Source organism: Plectropomus leopardus, chromosome 6, assembly GCF_008729295.1.
Source record: "Plectropomus leopardus isolate mb chromosome 6, YSFRI_Pleo_2.0, whole genome shotgun sequence".
Taxonomy (NCBI): domain Eukaryota; kingdom Metazoa; phylum Chordata; class Actinopteri; order Perciformes; family Serranidae; genus Plectropomus; species Plectropomus leopardus.
Window position 1 is genome coordinate 8,329,657 of NC_056468.1, and position 23,493 is coordinate 8,353,149.

The window sequence follows — 23,493 nt, forward strand, 5'->3', positions numbered from 1 at the left end:
CCCATAACCTTTAAACTAGAGCATGAGGGTACATTTCCACTGCCCTCGCTGTGACTCTGCAGTCAATCAGAGTGTTTTGGAGAAGCTTGAACTTGGTGCCACTTTCCTGCGACTAAGAGCTTTTTGCTTTGGAGCTGCAGCAGAAAATAAAATTTCTTTCAGCTGATCAAAGGGCACTTTGAAACGATCTACACGGAGCTCCAACCTGAGAAAAAATTATTTCACACTACAATAATAACTGCAGGGAGAGCCAGGTAGCTGAACACACACACACACACACACGCACACACACACACACACACACACACACACACACACACACACACACAGACACACACACACACACACACACACACACACGGCAGAAAGCAAGAAAGTGAAAAGAGAAAACAAGAGGGAAACAAAAGGTAGAGGCACAGAAATAAACACTTCCATAAGCACAGATTGCTCTGTTATTATGGTTGTCAAGTCTCTTCAAATAGATTTTAAAGGTAATGCGCCTGCCAAACCAACACACACAACACTGCAGTTACGCTTGCATCTCTCCTGACTGCTTCTTTTCTACAAAAACTCAGTGCAAGAAGTCTTCAGCACACAAAGAAGTGGCCTATTTCATGAAATGTATATTTACACTGAAAAAATGACATTTATTTCAGTTCAATTACAATCAGTTGACTAAAAATATTTTTAGCACTGAAGAAGGGGGATACAGCTTATTGTATTTATATTAGTTTGGGGCTTAATCCTGTTATCACAAATGACAGTAACCTTCGAGTAGAATTGAAACAGCTGACACGTGCATGAAGGTCAGGTGGACTATTATTGACTTATGGGCTGTAATGCTTCATTTTCTCTGAAATACTGAGTGAATATTTCATTGACAGAGAAGCATTCTGAGCACAGACACAGATCTGCTAGCAGGAGGGGCTTTGTTGCAATTATTACCCACAATAGCATAGACACAGTACAAGTGTGTGTGTGTGTGTGTGTGTGTGTGTGTGTGTGTGTGTGTGTGTGTGTGTGTGTGTATGCATGCCTAAGCGTTTGCCACTGATCACAACTGTATAATCCCTTATGATAGGGTAAACTGTGCATCTATATGAAGTCGGGAGTGGATGAGGATGCAAAAGCTCAATTTTTTTGCTCAATGACACGTGGGCACCATAATAGTGATCAAATCATTGACCTTTAAGTAATTAAATAAGCACTCATCCATACTGTTGTTAGATGTATATAGCTAATGTTAGCGTAGCTGTTGCCCAGGGAAACACACAGTCGGGTTCAGCAATAGAGAAGCTGTTGTGGCGAACAGTGAATTGTCTTTAACTGAGACATAATACATCATACACACCATTCACCACCATAATGGCTTCTGTTATTCCACCGAGGAATACAATAGAAAAACAAAATGATAATTTAATTGTGAGTTGGTCACTACTGAATGCCTTTCACATTACAGAAAGTCATTAATCCACTATTAATATTACAATATTGCTTTCTTTTAACATCCGCTTGTCTTTCATGTTTGACATTTTTTTGACATTTTGTAAGACATTTCCTGTAAGACACTTATTCATTCGAAGTGATGTTGTATGTTTTTGTACGTTTTATGTCTGAATGAAATAAAAAAAGTTGATTCGAAAAATGAAGGGAAATGAATTCAATTGTGATACAGTTTATATATAACATATTTTTTAATCCTTGGCCTTGGGGGGAAGGTATCAAGTATTTTCAAGTCAAAAGGCAAAGTCACCAGTCATTTGTGTTGAAGTCTATGTCCAGTAGCAAGTCCTTTTTTTATTTTGTCAAATCTAAAGTCATCAAATTTGTAACGTGAGTCTGACTCGTGACTTGAGCCGACACCTCTATCAGTTACTATAGCTGTTAACTGTGCGGCCTTATTAGCCAAAGTCATCTATCACCTGTCTATTGCCTCATTTTGCATCCCCACCCCACCCCCCAAAAGAAATAAAGTGATAATAAATTGTTGTGCCATATGTCAGAGACCTGAATGGGAAAACCCTTTCCTTTTCTTTACTTTTACAATCTGGATGACGGAGTGATTCTCTTAGCAGATGTCATTCAATGGCTCTGTCAGTTCTTCTTTTTTCTTTTTTTTAAAATTAAAACTTTACCAGTGGGTCTGTTGCCTGCGAGATATAAACTCCAAAGCTCACATAGCTCCTCATCCCTTTGTGGTCTATAAAACGCAGCAGGGCAGCGGCAGCAGAAGGCCACTGTCACCTCTGGGGAGGGAGATAACCTGCGCTTTATACAACCTAATGATTATTACCTCTTTATGGGCAGAGAAAGCTCTTTCTGCAGACAGGTGCTTATCATTTACAAGCACATTACAAACATCCCTGGGGATGAGTTCAATCATCATTACTTTACCCAGATAGCACAGAGGACAAGAGGCCTGCATCAGGAGCATAAGTCAGTGAGGAGCAGCTGAGAGGTGCGGGGCATGTGGACTTTTAACAGTCTGTAAGGCGGATAATGGAGTAGTGAGACATTGGGAAGGTCGGTGCTCTGATAAATGAGGTGCTATTAAAGGTGTTCCCTCTACATGAAGACTCAGGGAAGAAACATTCCTCATACTAATGTGCACATACATTATGATAGATACTATCATTTTTTAGATGTCAGATAAATATTGCAAGTAATACGAGTTTTTCTCCGGAATTCTGTAAAGTTATAAACAGCATATTTACACCATCACCAGACATTCATCAGCACTCTTACGAATATGCATACAAACCTCTGGGGTAGACACCAGGGTCCATGAAGGTTGCCATGCTGAAGTTGGCCAAGACAAAGAGGAAGACCAGGCCATTGTAGAGAGGCACTGCGGGAGAGATTACCTTTGTCAACCAGGGGCACCTAGAGACACACATGAAGAGACAGAGATTAGGATTGTGTTTCTGTTAAGTCACACTCATCACATTTTTATCACAGTGTGATTCTGTTCTACTCTGATTGCCTGATCATAACACACATAAATACTCTCTAAGGTCCAGTGTGTAGGATTTAGGGTGATATACTGGCAGAAATTGATAAAATATTTATAACTATGCTTTCATCAGTGTATAATCACCTGAAAAAAAATATTTTCATTTTTATTACCGTAGATATGAGCTGTTCACATCTGCATAAGGAGCAGGTGCTCTTCTACAGAGTCAGACATGTTTTTTTCTATAGAAGCCCAGACCAAAAAAAATAGTAGCTCTAGAAAGAGCCATTTATGGTTTTGCATATTCCCACAGGCCACTGGAGTCTGCCTACATGCTTGGCACATGGGAGCAGGTTCAGTTGTGCAAGCTCATCTCTAGATACCAAAAAAATGCTACAACCTGGGCCTCAAAATAAGTCCTCTCATCCAGGAGTCTTGCTCTAAACTGCAGCAATAATCATAATTAAAAACATGATTATAGAGATTGAATTAGAGTACAGTTAACATTTGAATTTTGCAGGTTTTTGGTCATTAACCAGAGTACTGGACATTTAATGACCCAATCAGCTTTAAAAAATGGACTTGCACTTGTTAAGCGTCTTCCAACCACACAAAGTTCTTATATAATACGGAGCGATATTCACCCACACACACACATATTCACACACTGAAGGCCAAGGTTACCATTAAAGGCGCCACCTGCTACTCTTTTAAACATTCATACACAATCCTACACCCATGACACAGCTGTCAGGAGCAATCTGGGGTTCGTTATCTTGCTCTAGGGCACTTCGACATGGGGACTGGAGGAGCTGGGGACTGGACCACCGTCTTCCGATTAGTAGACAACTCGCTCTACCTCTGTATCATAGCTATGCCCCTATTGCAAATTCATTCTGAGGGGGACCTGCATGTGCATACCAAATTTCATAGCAATCCATCTGGTATTTACTGAAAATATACTGTAGTTACTGAAATATTTCCATCACATCCATCTGCTGTAACTCTCTGCTGTGCTGGTAAATTATGCTGAGCACCTCAACAGAAAACCTCCTTTGTATTCCTCCAACACTTTTGCGTCAAGACTGACCTTCTCCACTGCCTGCTACATAACTCAGTCAGCGCTGTGAAATCTTCAACTGTGGAGACACCTGAGTCACACCTGCAGCCCTGCGCAAATCACCTGGACTCAAATGTCAAGACACTAAGTGCATCCTGGCGTGCTATCATTCAAGTCAACTGTTTGTGTGGCCTCTGTAGCGACGAAACACCGTTAGAATAAAGATGTGTTCACACCTATGGTCCTGCATGCTGCAGAGATCCTGCAGGTCAGAAACTCAGAGAGAATATTTGCAATATCTTGCAAAAGAGGGAGGAAGGTGTTTCAAAAGAGACCTTCAGTTTCATTTCCAGCTCTCTTTCGTGGAACAGTGACTAACACAACCACGCCTACTTGCACATGTGACAGACACGCACACCTACACATTCAAGCATGCTCCTCCAAGATTATTCTGACGTCAAAAAGTCAATTTCCTGGTACCCGTGCCCCGAGATCATCTTCAATCCATATCTCCTCTCCCACTCCGCCAGTCCTCTTTTGCTTTGTTGAATTATTCAGAGCCGTGGCTGTAGGGAGCCTCTAACAGAGAATAGAGTGACGCTAGCGGGGACGAGGTGGCTTTTCACATAACCAGTCTGCACTGGTCCACAGCTCTGTGAAGCCTTGTGTGGGCTTGAGCGATTCCTCCAAGATATCGCTGCACCATTTCAGGGCAACACTGGGGCCGATTATAGTTGACTTCATTCAAATCACTTTAAAATGTAGCTCACATTATAATTTTTCTCAATGGTGTATTACAAGCATATTAAGAACTCATTAGTGGAAGAGATACACTTTGTTATAATTAGACAATTGGCAGGGTATCACATGTTTGAAATGTCTTTCTCATTATGAAGGCTTATTGTCAGTGGCTCCAGTGAGCATATAATTATCTACTCTGTTTGCTTAAGACTTTCAGCCACACTACAGATCCAAACATTTCAGCTATAAATAAAGACAAATGTCTGTCGCACAAACTAAAAGTTTGGCCATGTAAGTGTTAGTGTTGCTTATTCTCTGAAAACAGCATCAGTGGTTTGTTTAATGGCAGAAATTTACTTTTCAAAGATAAAATCCTCAAAGTACATTTCAGAGGAATTGCCACTGTCGCAGAGGACTGTAGTGAATAGTAGTGTGCTGTGTCACTACAGCCTTGGCAGCAAGCAGAGAAGGTACAAACGCTTAAAAAAATTTTGATCAAAGAAAAGCAATAGCATGCAGCTCCACCGGCTTACAGAATTCCAATTTACTCGCCTGTCAAAGGATCGTGTGTTTTTGCCCACGGTGTGATACAGTCGAGCCAGGGAGGAGGAAAAAAATGGAGTGTGCTGACAGCAACCATTTTAGGAGTCTGAGAGCAGACAGCGTGGGAGGAAAATGTGACTGAGAGAAAGCCTGATTAGGGCCACAGACATTGGTTAATTGTGTAGGAGTAACAAATAACCACAGAGCACTTATCAACACTGTTTACAAGTCACTTTTACTGCTTGTGTAACCATGATACTTCAATTGGGGCAGAAAAGCCTCTGGCCTGTCAAAAAGTTTGGACCAAGTTTATCAAGCTGAAGGGCTTTTTGCTGCCAAATGTGCTGTAATGTGATGAGTTTGGTTGAGTCCTAGCTTGCCAAATGGAAGAAAAGCCTGAATTCTCTGTAGTAATTAAAATGCCTGCAAACGGGAGCTGGAGAGGTAACGAAGCAGGCTCTCTCCAGCCAATCAGCATTCAAAACATCAGATCAAGAGCCCCTGACCTTACCCAGCACACTTGTGACACAGGTGCAAAGGCAACATACTCATGAGGAGCAGGTGCAGGGGCCCAAAGTGCCACCCCCCCCCCACCCCCTTCACCTGCAAAATGTCACTAAAATTAACATGTACCAACCAGGAAAAGGCTAAAATTGACCACAAAGAGATGGAGGGGAACTGCAAATAGACACAAAATAACTACAGAGAAAATAACTACAAAACAACCAAAAAACAAACCAAAACCCCAAATCAAAAAAATGATCTAAAAAAATACATAAAACCACAACAAAGAGACCCAAAATGAAAACAAGCAGACACGAAATGACAACAAAGACCTAAAAAAGCCCACAAATTGACTACAAAGTGACACAAAATGACTTCATAGACACACAACAACTACAAAGAGAAACAAAATGACAAAAAAAAACCCAAAACAAAATTACCCCGAAAGAGACACCAATGAGACACAAAGAGACTCACAATGACCTCAAAGAGACACAACATGACTACAAAGAGGCACAAAACAACCAAAAAAAAGGACCACAAACAGACCAAAAATAAATAAAAAATAACAGACACAGAGGGACAATAAACGGATGCAATGGATCTGCAGAGGCAAAAAATAAGAATAGCCTCAAAGAAACACAAAAAAACTATAAAGCATTTACAATTTAAATTTACAATTTAAAAAAGAGGCACACAGTCTGTGTGTCTTGCTCTGTGGGGCCTTTTGTACATCTCTGCCCAGGGGCCCATTGTCTCATAATCCGCCTATGCATGCTTAAGAATAAAAGGCTGAAATAAGGAAAAGAGCAAGGTAAAAACAAAGGATTAAAGAGGAATAATCCACAGCTTGCTCCTCGGGCTGGCAGAGCAACACTGTCTCCTCAGTAACCTTATAGATCAATACGAGGCAGACTGCTGGCAATAGAAACAGCCTCCACGCAGCAGCTTTCACTTCATCTTCATACATTAGCATCATTAAAGTGGAAATGAGCTTTGACTCTCGTTCTGCAGCTTTCCCCATTTTTATCCACATTTTTATCCAAAGTGCCTGAGAGTTGGCATATGCTTGTGATTCAATCTGTGATACAAGGTTCATGATTGAATGCAATAAAATGTACTCACTTAAAGCAAAAGCAGCAAAGTATGACTGCAGAAGTCCCGTCAAAGATGATTGATACGAATACAGACACGAAAGATACAGTATGTTGTCAAGTATTTAATTTAAGTTGCACTATGTCATAGTAATTAACTGAGAATTTGGGAAACCATGATCACAGGATAGTCATCTGATTTGTGATTAATGAATAAAAAATACATACTGATACAGCACTTTCAAATTAAATAAATTTAAATAATTACATTAAATTGTTTTTCTTTCTTTCTTTTTCATGTCAAGTTGTACCAAGAATTGAACAGTTAAAACATGTGTTTTGAAATGTGCATGGTAGATCCCTTCAGCTGCAACCACCACAAACTGAGATTATTTTCATCTTAACTGCAGCTGTAAGTCACTCTAAGAGGCAGCATCTCTGTATCCTTCTACTCTCGGGGGCCTCTTCTCATTTATGGATTACAACAACAATGCTGCATCTGATATCTACCCATGAGACATGGTGAAATCATATGATACACACGGGGAGGCGTGTGTACATGCACAGACACACAGACACAGAGACACAGACACACACAGACACACACAGACACACACAGACACACACAGACACACACACACACACACACACACAGCCTCTTCCAGCATCAGCTTATGGACTGACAGACTGAATCTTAGCCTTGGGTATCCGATAGCCTCCCCACTCACTGCAGCAGTAGGGGTGTCTCTGGTTGGGTATTAAGATTAGAGAAACCACCCAGCTTTTGGGTGATGATAACCCAGCTGTCTTTCAGAAGAGAGAAAAAAAAGCGTTGACACAAATCCTCATCTGCCACCCTAAAAAACACAGACTTGAGTCTGTTGATTAAACAAAATCTGGGTGGAACACTTTGAAACAAGCCCTCTAATCCCACAGCCCAAACCTACAGAGGGAGGAAACCACTCTGCAGTCTGTGTAAAGTAATTAGGTGCTTGGTGATTGGTCTGCTGGCACAGATGCAGCTTTAAACAGGGCTGCGATAATAAATCACATCTACTTAGTGGTGGAATATTACGAAGCAAATCTGCTCTACTGTACTTAAATACACATTTTAGATTCTTTTACTTGTCCTTTCCATTTTCTATTTTGAGAGGGAAATACTGTACTTTTTTTTATCTCAATACATTTTTTTGTGACAATCATCACTACATATTAGGATTTTTGCATGCAAAACCTACAAAACCTTCTAAAATATGTTTTCCAATAAATTAAACAACCCAACAGTTTATACAGCTGAAACAGTTATTGAGTATTGATTATTCAGTTGACTGATGGAAAATTAATTGGCAACAATTGGTTTCTATTTTTCGTGTAAAAACATTTTGTGGTTTTGGCTTTACAAATATGATATTTTCTGCATTTCCTTTTCACAGATTTAATAATTTAAATGCATTTTGAATTATTTGTATGCTGTTTGTGCTCTTGCTTGGAAAAAAACAAGCATTGCATATGTGAATGCATTAGTAAAAATTATCTAATGACATAATGTAGTATAACAGTCACAAGGGCCATTTTCTGCATTGAATACAATTATTTGTTATACTTTAAGTACATTTTCCTTACTATACTTAAATACTTTTACTTAAAGGCACAGGGCAGAAGATAAAGGGGGATTTAGTGACATCTAGTGTTGAGGACTGCAGATTGCAATCAGTTGGTGCCATGTGGTATTAGTACTTCTACTTAAGTAAAGGATCTATATACCAACTTCGCCACTGCATGAAAAGGCATCTACATGTTCACTACACACCCCAAAGCCATTTGACTACTCAAATCTGCCTGTCCTTCATTTGCCTGCTTTTGGATCGGAGCAGAAAACGCAGCCTTTGAAGTTTCTCTTATCTGTTCTTTTATTAGCTCTGGGAGGAAGGGAGGGGGTTTGTGTGTGGAGGGCAGAGTCTGAACAACCATCAAAGAAAGAGAACTGATTCAAACCAGGGAACTTTTAGCTACAGCACTTACGGGCAGCACTTTTCTTAGCCCAATATAAAGGTTGACCGGAAGCTAGTCTTTGTGAATGAACGGAGATGTGAATGATGCATGCAGGTTTGCTGCTCAGCTACATTTATGTCAGTCAGCTTCTTAAAGATTTAATTCTCTTGTTGATCAACAGTTTTTACATTCAGTCTAGATACACAATATCATGTATGACAGTTAAAGGGGTACACCAGCTAATTAGTGTTCCACTTCCATAAAATTAAGGAACTCGACGGAAAAAAACATGATCATAATTGATGCAAAGGATGCGGTGGTATTCTGACTTTTAGTCCCTGGTGTAGAGCTCAAGGAAAACCGAATCCCAAATTTCCCATAATGCAGTCAACAGCATCATTTCCTAAGACACTCCCTACCTGAAATATGCTCACATCGTTCAATGTCCATACTTTAAGCGTGCGATAGGAGCTTTCTGGTACCATTGTGAAGTGTCATCTCTGAGCTGGAATAACCCCAATGTCATCAAACTCTTCCTTTTAGCTTAAAAGACTTCCTCTGTTTAAAGCATTTACACAAAGAGTCAGACATCCTTCAAACTATGTTGTCCTCTGCCTCAGTGATTCACAGTATAATGCTGTTTGAATAATATATTTTTGTAGAGAAAAGTATTTTCCAGAAAACAGAAATTGCATAAATTCAATGTCAGCTTTTCACTGTATTTAATGTTCTAGGTCAAAGATGTTTTCAATAGCAAAAAGATCACAACTGAAGCCTTATCAAACTGTAATGCTTGTGAGTGACACCTACAACACTTAATGATGCTGCAGGGCCACTGGGAGCACTTACAGTAATGTGTTCAGCACATGGTGAGAACACCATCCCATTGATTAGTTCATTAACACTGAACCCAGTGGGATGCATATGGGAGGCCAGTTCTCCTGCAGATCGCCTGCTGAGACTCAGTAATCGTGAATCTGATGCAAGACTGGTTTCGTTTAACCTTGCAGGAAGGTCATTTGTGTTGTGATTTTTAAAAATGGTAATGGTAAAAACTGTATTCTTTTAGGAAACCAGGTGAGGTATCTATTGTTAGATCCTGATCCACATGGCATATTTGCCAACTGAAAAAGCTGGGCTGGTATTGTTTTCATGTTGTGAGTCTGTGCATGTATCTTGATGGCAGAATGCGATCCGAGTGACACCTTTTGTAGTAGGAACTATCACAGTGTGTGTGAGTATTTTGACAGGTGTTTATCTATCTGTCACCACAACAGCATCACAAGTGTGCAAGAGGAAGTCACAAAACTCAGGTGTGTAGCTGAGAACACAATGATGGACGAGTTTGAAGATCGGCAAGTGCACCGGAAGTAGTGTGGCACATTGTAAAATCTGACAAGTTGATCATACTTAAAATAATCTTGGAAACCAACTGCCTAGCTGTATTTATTTAATCTTAGGAAGTTTTTGCAATTTACAAATGACCAGTGAAATCAGCTTGTCTTTTTTAAGCAACTTCAGTAAACCAAGTTAGCAATTTCAGTAAACCAACTAAGTTTACTTAACTTGTCCATGTTGAAGAGGACTTTGTCACTGATGAAGTTAGGAGTTCTGCAAGTTCTGTTTTAACACGTTTAAGAAAATACATATAAGATTTTGTGCAACCAGCAGAATATAGATATATGGCACAGTCCACTGGGTTTACCAATATTACTAAAACTTAAAAAGATTAATTTCATTAAATTTGTCATTTTTATGCTGCAGCAACTTCCAAAAGTTAGGCAAATGTACCTAAATTTTAAGTAAACCTAACAATTAGATATCAAGTAAACAAATGTCAAGACTTATAGTCTAGTTACATTTACTTAATTTTTTCATCAATTTCCTTCCTGGTCCACATGTATTTCAAGTCACAGGTCACCACATTGTGGTTGATATGTGAACCATACCAAGATGGCAGTAAGAATCTCTTCACATTTGCCTCACCAGGACCACTATTAACATCCATCCAATAATTGTACCCACCCTTAGAGACTCTGCATCAGCTGAAACACTGCTGAGGGTATTTTCCAGATTCTTACCCACTCTCCAAATTCTGTCAAAAGTAACTGCTAACACCACGGGGACCTGCCAATCTCTAACCGAAACACATCCCCGAGGCTCTGCAAACACACACATGGCATTTTAGTATTCTACACACAGACACACAGAGCAGCAGGCCTGTTGTCAGTGCAGACAGCGGAGATGTTAGCTGGAGGCGTGGAGACGAGCACAGCAGTTAGAGGCAGGTCAGATGAGAGGCAGCGCTGCACAGACTGACTGCAGGTATCATGAAATTCAGTTTCTGGAGCCCTTAGGTCATTCATTAGAGGAGAGAATTTATATTTTTTCTGCCCACAAACTGCACAACAGCCCAATTTACATTTACATTTAGTGTGTACTTCAATATTTTTTAAAGATCATTTATTTTGGCATTTTTGGCTTTAGTAATAGGACAGCTGAAGATTGACAAAAAAGGTGGGAAAGAGGGAAAGAGAATGACATGCAGGACAGGGCCGTGGGTGGGAATCAAACCCGGGCCACTGCAAAGCCTATATGGGGCAGCACCCTACCCGCCCAAACATGTATTTTATTTAGGTTCAGCTTTAAGTCTATAAAATGCTGGAAAACAGCAAGCAATGGCCATCACAAGGTCCCAGAGCCGGTTCTGGCCAAATTCTGACAGTAACGTACAGTTTTGACACTGTAAAGTAATGTTAGGATTCTGGTAACTACGTGTCATCCAGCAGAAATCACCAATGTAGCAAACTGTTGCAAAAATATGGCAATATTCTAAAAGTTATGTATAGGTTTTTAAAAAATACAGTAAAAAACTGCAAATCTTGATGCTTTTTGATGACAATATTACACTGTAAAACTCTGTAAACACTTAATAATAATAATTAACAGTAATTTTACAGGAAAATTTGTTGCAGTGATTTAAGATATCACAAAATCATGTTTGTACGCGCCCGTCTTAAACTCAGATTTAAGGTCCCTTCAGCAGATAAATGCGAGACAGCCTTTTAGTGTCAAACTACACTTAAAGTTTTTAAAAATGTTAATTATGCACGAACAGACATGCAAATTGCAAAACACAAATTCAAGTCCCACCTTAGCTCTGTTTATTAAAGACAGCCTGGAGGAAAGGTTACTTTTACTCTGAGACAACAGAGCAGAGGAGGAACCTGAGCAGCTGCAGGGAACTATATACTGTATTCCATCTGCATTTCAGCTCAGAGCTCGATGTTATTTGCATATTCGTAATTGCATAAGGGGTCCATTTCAAATAAAATAAAATGTTTTGCCCCCACATACTGCCCTTTTGCAATTTGCATATTCATAATAACCACGTTTTTATGGTCTGTGGAAAGAGAGAAGCGGGAAATCTTTCCCGCGAAGGAAAACATTTCTATTTCCCTCAGCTACAAATGTAGTTAAACCAGCTTACCACAGTAAATTACATCACATTATAAATAAGCCCAGTGAGCAGTGATACTATTACAAACATTGGCTTTGGGCTCATGATTAAATGAACTGTTTCATTACAACGATATATTTACAGCTGATACATAATACCTTTCAGCTCATGAAATTCATCGAAAATCTAAAATTGTTCAAAGTTCAAAAATGCATTATGAATAGTGATCCAACTGAAACTGAGTGAGTCTCAAGGTTTTTTGTAACACTGGCAGTGTTGCAGTGTCATCTCTGACTGATAACAGAATCTGATTTAGGATAACAGCATTTCATTCACATTCCCCGCAGACTTTGCTCTTAATGTGGGTAAGCATTTTTTGGAAGCAGATGTCACATTTTGCAAACGCGGATCTCACTTGGTGAAAAAACAAACATTTCCATATGTGAGAGGAATAGTGTGTGTGTCAAGGGGAGGTTGTTAGCGTCACTTTTCTTCCTTCTGTCCTCCTACTCACTGTCTGTGCAGTATTAAAAAAAAAATACTCTCACACAAACACACATACGCTTTGTTAATCTTCCCCGTTTATCTCCTACAACAGAAATCAACAAAAGCACAAATCTCTCTCTCTCTCTCTCTCTCTCTCTCTCTCTCTCTCACACACACACACACACACACACACACACACACACACACACACACACACACTCTCCCAAAATGTCCTCAAACACTCTAGTAAACCTCCAACAAGTCAACAGCTTTCACAATCTAATAAAACAAATGTCACTTTTCCTGATGAAAAACATTTTGCACTGACATGTGTCCATAAACGACTAACAGTGTTTTCAGTGGGCTTGTGTGTAGTGTAATCTCCCCAAGGGGGTGATGACACATGTGCAGCCAGTCTTTCAGGCTCCCCGTGGGAAACTGGAAACCAGTACAGTGCCATGGGTCAGTTGGAATAAATTAGGCTTATGGGGCCAAAGACACTGAGGCTTAACCCGACAAGTACAGCAAATGTCTGTGGGTATTTAGACCACAGTAGCAAGGACGGTCAGCTCTGCCAATGCAACTGTTGGCTGCCTGTGTGTGTGCGTATGTTAAGCTCTGCCAGTTTGAAATATGAATTTGTATGTAACCCAATCTGGATATTGGCTTTTTGGGGTAGGGGGTGTGGGAGGGGGGATGGATTCGGCTAACATGGATGCCCCTTGCTTCAGACAAACACTGGAGCTGCTCACTCAGTTGCCAGGCTGATGTATACGGAGGGAAAGTAATGCACGCAGAAGTTGGCTTGCCTTGTGTCACATTCCCAGCCACTCTTCTTCTAAGCCCCGAGCACTGCGGCCTACATGTGTGGCCACTGTCAGGAGCTTTAAGAGTTATGACTCAAAGAGGCGGCAGACAGAGTCTTTCAGTCTGCTGCAGCAGCTTATTTTCAGGTAATTGGCCACTGGACATTCGTGATGCACAGTAAATATGCGACAGAGACAATAAGTTGCATTCAACTCATCCCTCCTCTTCCATTCGACTACAGGCCAAGAACACACCAAACAACAAAGAACTAGTCCCCCTGATGTGTCGCCTCACTTTGCTGTGTGTCGACCAAAACGTTGCACAAAAACACACCAAACCCATTGCAACCTAGCACGTATGTTCTGTGCCTGCGTGAGTGGACATATCCCTCCTTAACAGCAGACGGTGGTCGTCTGTAATAGTAATTCAAAACAGGAAACCAGAAGACCATCATGATGCTAGTTAGCCAGTTATCACATTAACAAAACAACACAGTATTGAAAGAAAAAAGAACATTTACAGTGCGCTAGAAAACCATAACACAAAGACAAAAAAAAAAAAAAAAAAAAATCTAACCTCATATAACAAGCTGGTTTTGATTTCATGCCCTCTTGACTTTAAGAGCTGTTTACTTTCCTCTCCTATGTTTCTCTTCTTGTGCACTGAGCTGAACTGCCAATCAGAATGATTTCATTCAGGCTCTCCGATGCTGATTCAACATGCGGACTTTGAACCAAAAAAGCTGCTAAGGGCTGACCAAAGCCATCGGTGTAGGACACAGCGCAAAACTAAGACGACAGATGCTCACCGACAGCCTGAAATTGACATTCAGCCGAGTGTTAGGGCTCTTAAAGGTGGAGTCTACGGTTCACCCTGCAATGTCATTCCTTGAGATATTTCATTTGCTTTACCAGATAAACCTGTAAGAGTCTGAGTGCCACTTTAGAGGGAACCAGCCAATAAATGGTTCGTCCAATTCACTTCTTGTCACATTTAGCAGATATGTCTTTATGCTATGCTAGCTGTCTGTTTTGTGTGTGCACTAAAAATATATCTGATGTTCACATGGCTCTGGCTCTGAAACTGGAAAACAAACAAATTGGCTTGGATTGAGCCACACAACATATGCCGGCTACTCTCCCTCTGAGAAGCTCTTGATAGAAGCGGTGTATTTGTTTGAGTGTTGGGTTTAAAAAATAATCTTTCTCTAGAATCACAGACTCCCCCTTTAAAGACAAATGTATGTATGCCTGATGCAGTTTACATTAAGATCCTAACTCAGAGCTTGGTTTAGTTCGACTGACAGTAGCAAACCAACTCTTGGTTAGTTAGTTAGTAAGGGGCACTGAGTTCAGATTATTTTTGCCAAACTGCTGTTCCTGAGGTCAAGAATGAGCTCTCAAATGAGCAAATCTAACAAAAGGAAAACTCAATTCGTGTTTCAAGTCCTTGTTTCTTATCCAATACATCGAGTTTACAGAGGGACAGTGAGAGCACTTTAGTAAATGCAGATTTATTCTCAGCCAAAGCAAAGGGCAATGATGCCAAATTCCCCTCTAGCACCTGGCCGGTGAAGACTCAGCAGTTCTTGGAAGAAGACAGATAGGAGGAACTGAGCTGAAACCTAAGGAGGTGCTCCAGAAATACAGCAGACAGCGAACAGATATACAGACTGAGAGATACAAACACACACACAGAATATGAAAGTCAAATAATCACAAAGCCGCAACAGAGTTGTAAGACATGAGAGAAGTCATTGACCTTAATGCCCATACCTTAACCCTTTTGAAACCTGTATGGACATCACTTTTCTTCTGTGCTCAGATGCCTTTCACAAATTCTTAAACCTTTGAACCCTGAGGAAACTGGTTACATTTATTTGAAAGCATGGGGGGAAAAAGCAGAAATAGTCCTATAAATTGGAAGAAACTCCGTGATCTAGATAATTAAATTAAAGGAAAAAAGCTTGGGAAAATGTAAAATTATATTTAAAATGATATTACAGAATCATTAGAATTTTAAGCACTTTTTCCCCAAGTAATTTCTTTATTTATTTTTTACCCTTACTTCTTACTTCTTCTTTTTTTTTTCCAAACCAATCTTTAGGTAATTTTTCCTTGTCAAGATGCTAATTGCCTTCTTCCCATGTTTTTGAAAGAAATCAAACCAATTTGCTTATGTTTCAAATAGTTAATACACTATCATCATCGAACCCCCAACCTTTAAACACCATGCCTGCTTTCTCAGACACATTACACAACTGTTATGGCTATTTATCTGCAAGCGCCATCTGCAAGCTGCCTCCATCCACACCAGTGAGGTCAGTCCAATTCTCCTCTCACTTCCTGCAGGAAGCCGAGGTTGAGCCGGGACTGGACGCAAACACACACACTAGCTGCTCTCTATAGAACACAGCAATCTCTCTCAGTCTGCAGCAGACACAATGTGAAGATTTTGGACAGCGTAATCAGGGATATGGTGCACATTAGACACACATATGCAGTCACACCAGGTTTTAACTAGCGTGCATAGAAGACCCGCCTTGTGATTCAACTAATGTGGGTTTTTCAAGGCCAGACGTGATGACGATATTTGAGGCCTGGAGCTGATGATAGGTGATAAACTTTGATTGGAACTTGGATAAATTAAGATTAAACACACACACACACTCAAATTCACGCCAAGCAATGTACAGTCATGTTGCTTCTCTGCAGGCAGCGTTGGCAGGCACTGGTGGATCTGCTGCCTGCCTGCCTTCTGGTCCTGGTGATATTTACAGTACAACACTCACCTACCTTTCCAAAAAACGCTGATTAAATAAAATAAGCAAACAGCGTTGTTTTCACAACTCAACCCAGCCCCTTCTGCTAATCCACTTTATCCCCTAACTAAACCAGAGAATGTATAGCACAATGGCTGTCACTATGCAAACAAACCTCAGCTACTTTTGTGACTAATATCAATAATAATGTATTCTCACATTCAGAAAATTGTCCCCACAGCACAAAAACCTGTCACAAAAGCTGCGGAGTCACACCAAACCGCTGATGCAGCCGCTGTCGAGTCACGGCAAATTCAGGGTTGTATTTTAAATCCACTTCTTGTTGCCGGATGCTTGTCTGCCGCTGCAGAGCCCATCAGCCTAATGAACTGTTCATCAATCAGTTTAATGTACACACACACAGGCCCTGGCTGGTACAGAGGTTGGCAGAGATGGATGGCAAAAGACTCGACTGGTAATAAAACAAAGGGAGATGTCGACACATATTCCTCCTCCCTAACAGCCAAAGCGTCAAGCCAGATACCAGAAGACCAGTGGTGGAATGTGACTAAGTACATTTAATCAAGTACCACACGTAAGTATGAGTTTGATGTACTTGCACTTACCACTATACTGCTACTTTATACTTTTATTCCACTACATTCCAGACGGCAATGTTGTACTTTTTACTTTAGCAAATTTATCTGAAAGCTTTAGTTACTAGTTATTTTACAAATTAAGATTTTTGCATTAAAGCATAAGAGAAGCTTAGAAAATATGTTTAGTTAAAAATGAAACTACCCAACAGTTGATACAAGTGAGCTGAAACAATTTGTCAATTGATCAATTACCTTACTGACAAAAAATAATTGGAAACAATGGCTGATAAACATTTTAGTCATTTTCCTACTTTTTTGGAATAATTTTTAGTTGTTGTTTTTTGTGTGTAATTTTGTCTGGATTGGGTACTTCTACTTTCAATAATTTAAGTAAATGTTCCTGATTTTACTTACTTATTTTTACCATTTTTGCAGAACTTTTACTTGTAACAGAGTATTTTTACATGGAGGTAGTAGTAAAAGTTAGTACTTTTACTTAGGTGAAGGATATGAATACTGCCTCCACAATAGACAAACTATTGTCAGTCACAACCACCTAATATTGCATGTTTTTCTGCAAATATTAAAAATAAGAATGCCCTCTTGCAGCCACATTCAAGGTCCACAGCTTTCAAGCATCACTGGCTAAAACATTTCTAAGCTTTCCAGTTGGCTGTTCCAAAAGCTTGGAATAACAGTTCAATTAAATACACTAAGATCAGGCCTGCTGTAAGTAGGGGTCAAAGGTACAGATGAACCTCCCCAAGACCAGTGACTTCACTCTAATACATACATTATAATGTCAGGCTATCACTGACAATATAATGTATGTTTTTGCACAGGAAATAAACTGCTTTTCATTAAAACATTTCATTTTATCATCTGATACCCCCACCCCTGCACTTTCTGTGAAATGGTGTGGTCCATCGAGCCGTGTGAGTCAGAGACGCACAGAACACACATGAGCTGCTGATGTAAAGATGTGAAGCAAACAGCACCAATGCCTCACCAAAAATCAGGGGCCCCAAAACGAAAGCCAAGGGGGGGTTGGCCTAAGAAATGGACAGTTAACTTAAAGTGATAGGATTTTGTTTTCAAATCTGGCAACTGGGTTTTAAAGGCATGCTTTATTCAAAAATTTCCAAAATCATACTATTTATCAGAGCCTGAAACTGCGAAATGTGGTCATTTATGCTGAAGGGAGGGTTATGCATTTTGCCTGAGTGACCCCCCTGCTCTGAAAAATAAAGCAGTTTCTTACCATTTTTCAAAACAATGCATTTCATATTTCTGTGTACTGTGGTCCCTGAACAGTCTTGGAATTGCATTAATTAGGTATTGTTCAATTTCACCCAGATAAAAGTAAACTGAGAGCATTCCTCACGCACACACACACACACACACACACACACACACACACACACACACACACACACACACACACAACTCTCACTATAATTAAAAAACCCTTCTGTCAGCTCCATCGTGTGCTCAGTCAAACCCAATCTCCAGGTCTGACACCTCGGGCTTTTTCATTCGGAGGGATCTAGCCTTCTAACCTCTAACAGATTTGACATCATGGTAAAAAGCCATTATTGAACTTTCCCTAAAGACAATATTATGGGATATTTAGAGCCAGAATATGAAATTCTTAATCCTAAGAGATTGTCCATATGCAGCTCATAATGCTGTACTTTCCGATTCAATACAGCCGCCGACAGATGTGGAAAGAGATTGAATTCAGTCAGATTGAATATATATTTAGCACAAATACTATGGTGCACAGAGAGGGAGGCTGGGACAGTGCTGCTGCGCTATAATGATAAACCATTTGCTGAATATCACAAATGTGATATTACATTTGAAATACAAAGGAACATCTCTTTCCATATATTTCTTCTCTATACTACAAATCGCCTCAGCGTGTGAAGCGAATGATTTAAAAATGAAACTTTGGTTTGAATAAAATAAAAGACCAGCCCTTTATGGAGACAGTTTGCCTGCAGCACAAGAAGCTTTTGTTCATGGTGAAACACTGCTGCCTCACAGGACTATCAAAGTGTAGTGGATGATTTTTTCTTCATTTACAGTATGCTGCATGTGTTCCATGTGTAGTGCACGGCCTCAGACTCTGAAGGGAGGTTTCTGTGGTGCGGTGGTGGGCTCCATAATAGCCTAACCTCCACAGCAGCCCACATGCCTGGATGTATTATGACAGAGTAGGCCTGGGACTAGACCTGCTCCCACCCCTGATGTCCAGATGTGCTTCCCTGTGGGTCTTCATCTGATGCCTCCCACTGAAGGTGGAAAATAACTACGGTTAGTGTAGGAGTGCATGTGTGTATTTCAATGGGAAGTGTAGCCTTTTTCAACATACGTATATTTTGTAAATTACCTTTGAGCACTTGGTATAAACTCATGTTAAAATACAATTCTACAATTTCATTTAGCAGACGCTTTTATCCAAAGCAACGTACAACACAAGCAAGATACTTTTGGTTTGATTAGGTGCTGGCCATCACCAGGAGGTTGCCATGGAAACCATAGACTGCATAAAACAATGGACGTAGCTTGTTTGAAGTTCGGCATTGTCATTATCCATCAGTTAGAGGAGCAAGGGTGGATCTGACAACTATATGAACACCTCACAGTCACCCTATGACTCAAGCGGTCGCCCATCAATATGTGCAACTACCATATGTGCATGTACCAATAATGAACATTTGTGCTAAATTGCATCTTCCCAAACAAACCCAGCCAGTTAGCATGCAGTGAAAAATCCACTTAAGACTCAGTAGAAGCTGCCAATATGCTTGTTTCTTTGCAGTGAGAAAACTATGTGCAAAAATGAATGTGGTAATGATTTATTGATGCCAAAACACAAGCAGCAACTTGAAATTCACTCCACTGAAAATGTAAATTGAGTCATAACAGAGCTTCAGAGGTTTACACTGGAATTAAATTAGAGCATCTTTTGATTTGAGAAGCTTTTCATGGCCCCCCAAAAAAATCCATCTTGGGACCTTTCAAAAGAATCTCATTTCTGAATTGTGTGGATTTAACATGAATTAACCCCCTCGCCAGTGTCTTTGTGTCTGTACTGCATTGATGTATGTGCTGAAGAGGCGTGAAGAATTTGCAGGAGGACAAAATGTCCTTCACTTCAAGCTCAAACCTGCTCTGTAACCCCCTCCCTTCCTCTCTTTCTCAGTTGTTCCTCTTCATCCATCATGAGCCCCGGAGCTGAGGCAGGTGCTTTCACTAAACCTCTCTGAAGAGCTCACCCCTTCTCTGCCTCCTCCTCCCCTCTCTTTCTCCTCCTTCATCTCTGTCTCCACGCCTACAACCCTCTCCCCTCTCTCCTACTGAAGGAACTCATCAGTGGCCCCTTCACATCTGCAGGAATCTTAATTGTATATTGTCAAACGGGGATTTTTTTTATCCAGCCAGGGACGTGATCTCGATCAGCTGGGGGACTGCAGAGAGGCTGAGTATGCACACATACACACACAGCTAAATTTATAGGCATCCACAAACACTTTTTCAAATGCAAGAGTACGTATAAACACACTCGCTCACAGATAAATGTGCAAAAACACACAAACCATGTATACAGTGCATATGGAGGAGCATACTTGCACATGCTAATTCATAGAGGATGGGAAACCTCAGAGGGAAATGGAGTATGGCAGCTCTCTGATATCATAGCTCCCTGCTCCTTCTCTGTTTGGATAGCTGCAGAGTTCAGCATGAAATGTGACTATCTGCTGGTATGTCTGCAACCTTTCTAAAAACACAGAAGACACACCAATATGATCTGCTGAGTCTACGCTCAGCAGGCCACAATCATGACACGTCAGTACGGGTCGGGGCTCCACATCCCACATGCTGCAGATGGAACAAAGAGTCCCATTGATTTGCTGAGCCGCAACAGGATAAGACAATGATTCCTTTTAGTAACAGAGGCTGGCAGCACTGGGCAGAATCCCACCAGTGTTCTCAGGGAACTCGGGAACAAAGAGAGGGACAGACAGAGGGTGGGAGGGTCAATAAACTGGGTTGACCCGTCTTCAATGCAAGCTCTGTCGCTCCTGCGTACAGCAAGTCACAGCATAAACCGGCATGACGGCACATACATGACTGGGCACATTCATGCTACCACTGAATGGTCGGATAATTGATATTACAGCAGCGTTAGCGTTTTACAGAGAGCGTCAATATGTTCTTTCACATCAAGCGCCAATTCGCACGCCACTGCCCAGTGAGCCTCGCTTAGTTGGCAAACTTGTTGCCAGTGGACAGATGTAAATATAGGTCGCTGACGTTAAACCCTCGCAGGGACAGTTACAGTGTCCAGGCTCCACTACCCCAAAAAAGATGCAGACTCAATTAAGCGCCCATTCTTTCCAAGCGAGCATTTATAAACCTGCTGACTGAAACATAAGAGGGGTGGATAGCAGTTAGAGGAGCTTGGGCTAAAAATGTGCCCTGTGGCAACGTAAATGGTGGCACGAAGGTGGCGTGCAACATACGAGGAAAGCAGAATCTGCATCACAACTGATTACTCCATGAGTAAGTGGTTAGCTGATTGTGGGAGGGTGGAGTTCAAGGACTGAAAAGCTAAACATGTATGGTCCAGTTCAGATCTGCCAAATTCTGGTTGAATTCTGACAACAACAGACACGTCACTTGGGTGTAAGGAAATGTAATTGACTGTTTGCAAGGGCTGTCCAATCACAGCTTACAGTAGCAACCATAATTAGGCATAGCAGGACTGACAAATTTGGATTCATCTACATGCCTGAGCAGCATCAATGGAAAGAAAGAGAAAAATTTGATATACAGAAAGTTTGTGGCATGGTGTTTTATCGACTTTGAAAAACACACAAGAGCACAAGTGTATGAAATGTTTATCTGCTCTAATGTGAGCTGCAAATGTCCACATGCCCTGCTAATAAGCTTAATACCTACAGTTCCAACTAAGTATTACTTCCTGTGTTTATTAACCCTCTTACAAGGTTCTCATTTTAAAAACATGTGTCAGCTATAAAAAAAAGACTTGCCAATTTTTAACTAACTCGTGGAGCTTAAATAAGCTTAATTGTCAAATCAGCTACAGTTTATAAAATCAACAGTTACAGTTTTCATTTCAAGCGGTGAAATCAACAGTCAGTGGTCAGAGATGAGGAGTCTAACTTTCTCTACCTCTGCAACACATTCTCAATCCCAGCTCATCAATTACGGATGCTTAGTCAGTGGCCTGTCATGTCAAAATATGATGTGCTACGCACCCCTTCTGTGTCAGCTTTTGGATGTTCAGGGATGGCATACAAATTTACACTCCTTAAATACATTCAAGATTAACTTTTCATGATTACAAGACATGTTAAGTTTCTGGCAACTCATGCAGTTGTTTTGTTTTTTCAAAGTTAACTTGAACATTGCTTAAAAAGGTTGCTTGTATTAAGGTTTACTTCCTTTAGGTTTGGGCAACAAAAGGTCTAGAGAAAAACTTAATGGCCTATTTTAAATAAGTAGTCTACATTTGTTACTAACCTAACATTACATCACTTCCACAGTATGTTACACATTCTAGCACTCTACATTGTTTTTAAAATAAGTCAATTTACTTTTGGTCTCACACGGGACACAAACAACAGGCTCTTGGGTGAAGGTTAAGAGTTTGTTTGATCAATTCAGCTCCCCTCATGTCCACCCTATGTGGGGTTTATCCCTCTTTAGATTATGGTAGGTGCCAGGAGTGTCAAGATATGCTGCCGACCGGGGCATTTCATACCCCCACGAAAGGGTGCCTCTGTGCGTCAGTGTCTGACACCAACGGGCCACTGACCAAGAGTCAGTATTTGACAAGTTGGGATTGAAACTGGGTTGACTTCTGTCTGAACTTGAACCACCGTTTTAAAAAGGACTAGGAATCTTCAGTCGTGAAGTTGCCAATGATATTAGTGTAAACTGTATATGTGCCATGCTACAATGGCAAGCTTGAGACGAATGTGAAGCAGCAGTAATGAACAGAAGCTTAGCGAACGGTCAATTGGATATATTCTAATGAACCAACTACTGACTGGTAAGTCTCAGCAGGAACATTACTTAGGACTGATATTTTACAGATAGCATTTCAGGATGTACAAGGACAATTTTGAATATGCAATTAGAAATATTAGATTTTACATACAAATGCTTCAATGTGATCTTAACTATTACTAATAGAATCTGATTTACCGCAGTTTTCACCAAGAAAAATGATATGCCTCGCCCTCTGACTCCCTGAAAAGCCAAACCAGGATTTACAGTTTCATCTGGCTCCACTCACCCACCAAAGGATCTTGTGAATATCATGTGAAAAGGCAGGAGTTATCTTCTAAAGCGCCTGCTGCTGGCCTACTTCTCTTATTAAGGGGATTCCACTGGATGCCTCTCCCTTGACGCTCAGGTCATGCCATCTGCTCCGGCTGCACTGGAGAGTTTATTA

At 40.6% G+C, this 23,493-nt stretch overlaps 1 protein-coding gene across 1 annotated transcript in view; it reads right to left on the reverse strand.

Annotated features, from left to right (window-relative positions):
- Positions 1 to 23,493, reverse strand: part of zdhhc8b (zinc finger DHHC-type palmitoyltransferase 8b) — an 82,736-nt gene that overhangs the window by 15,590 nt on the left and 43,653 nt on the right. The window contains exon 2 of the mRNA XM_042488640.1: positions 2,762 to 2,883. Within this exon, the coding sequence (XP_042344574.1) occupies positions 2,762 to 2,883 (122 nt within the window). The remainder of the gene's footprint in view (positions 1 to 2,761; positions 2,884 to 23,493) is intronic.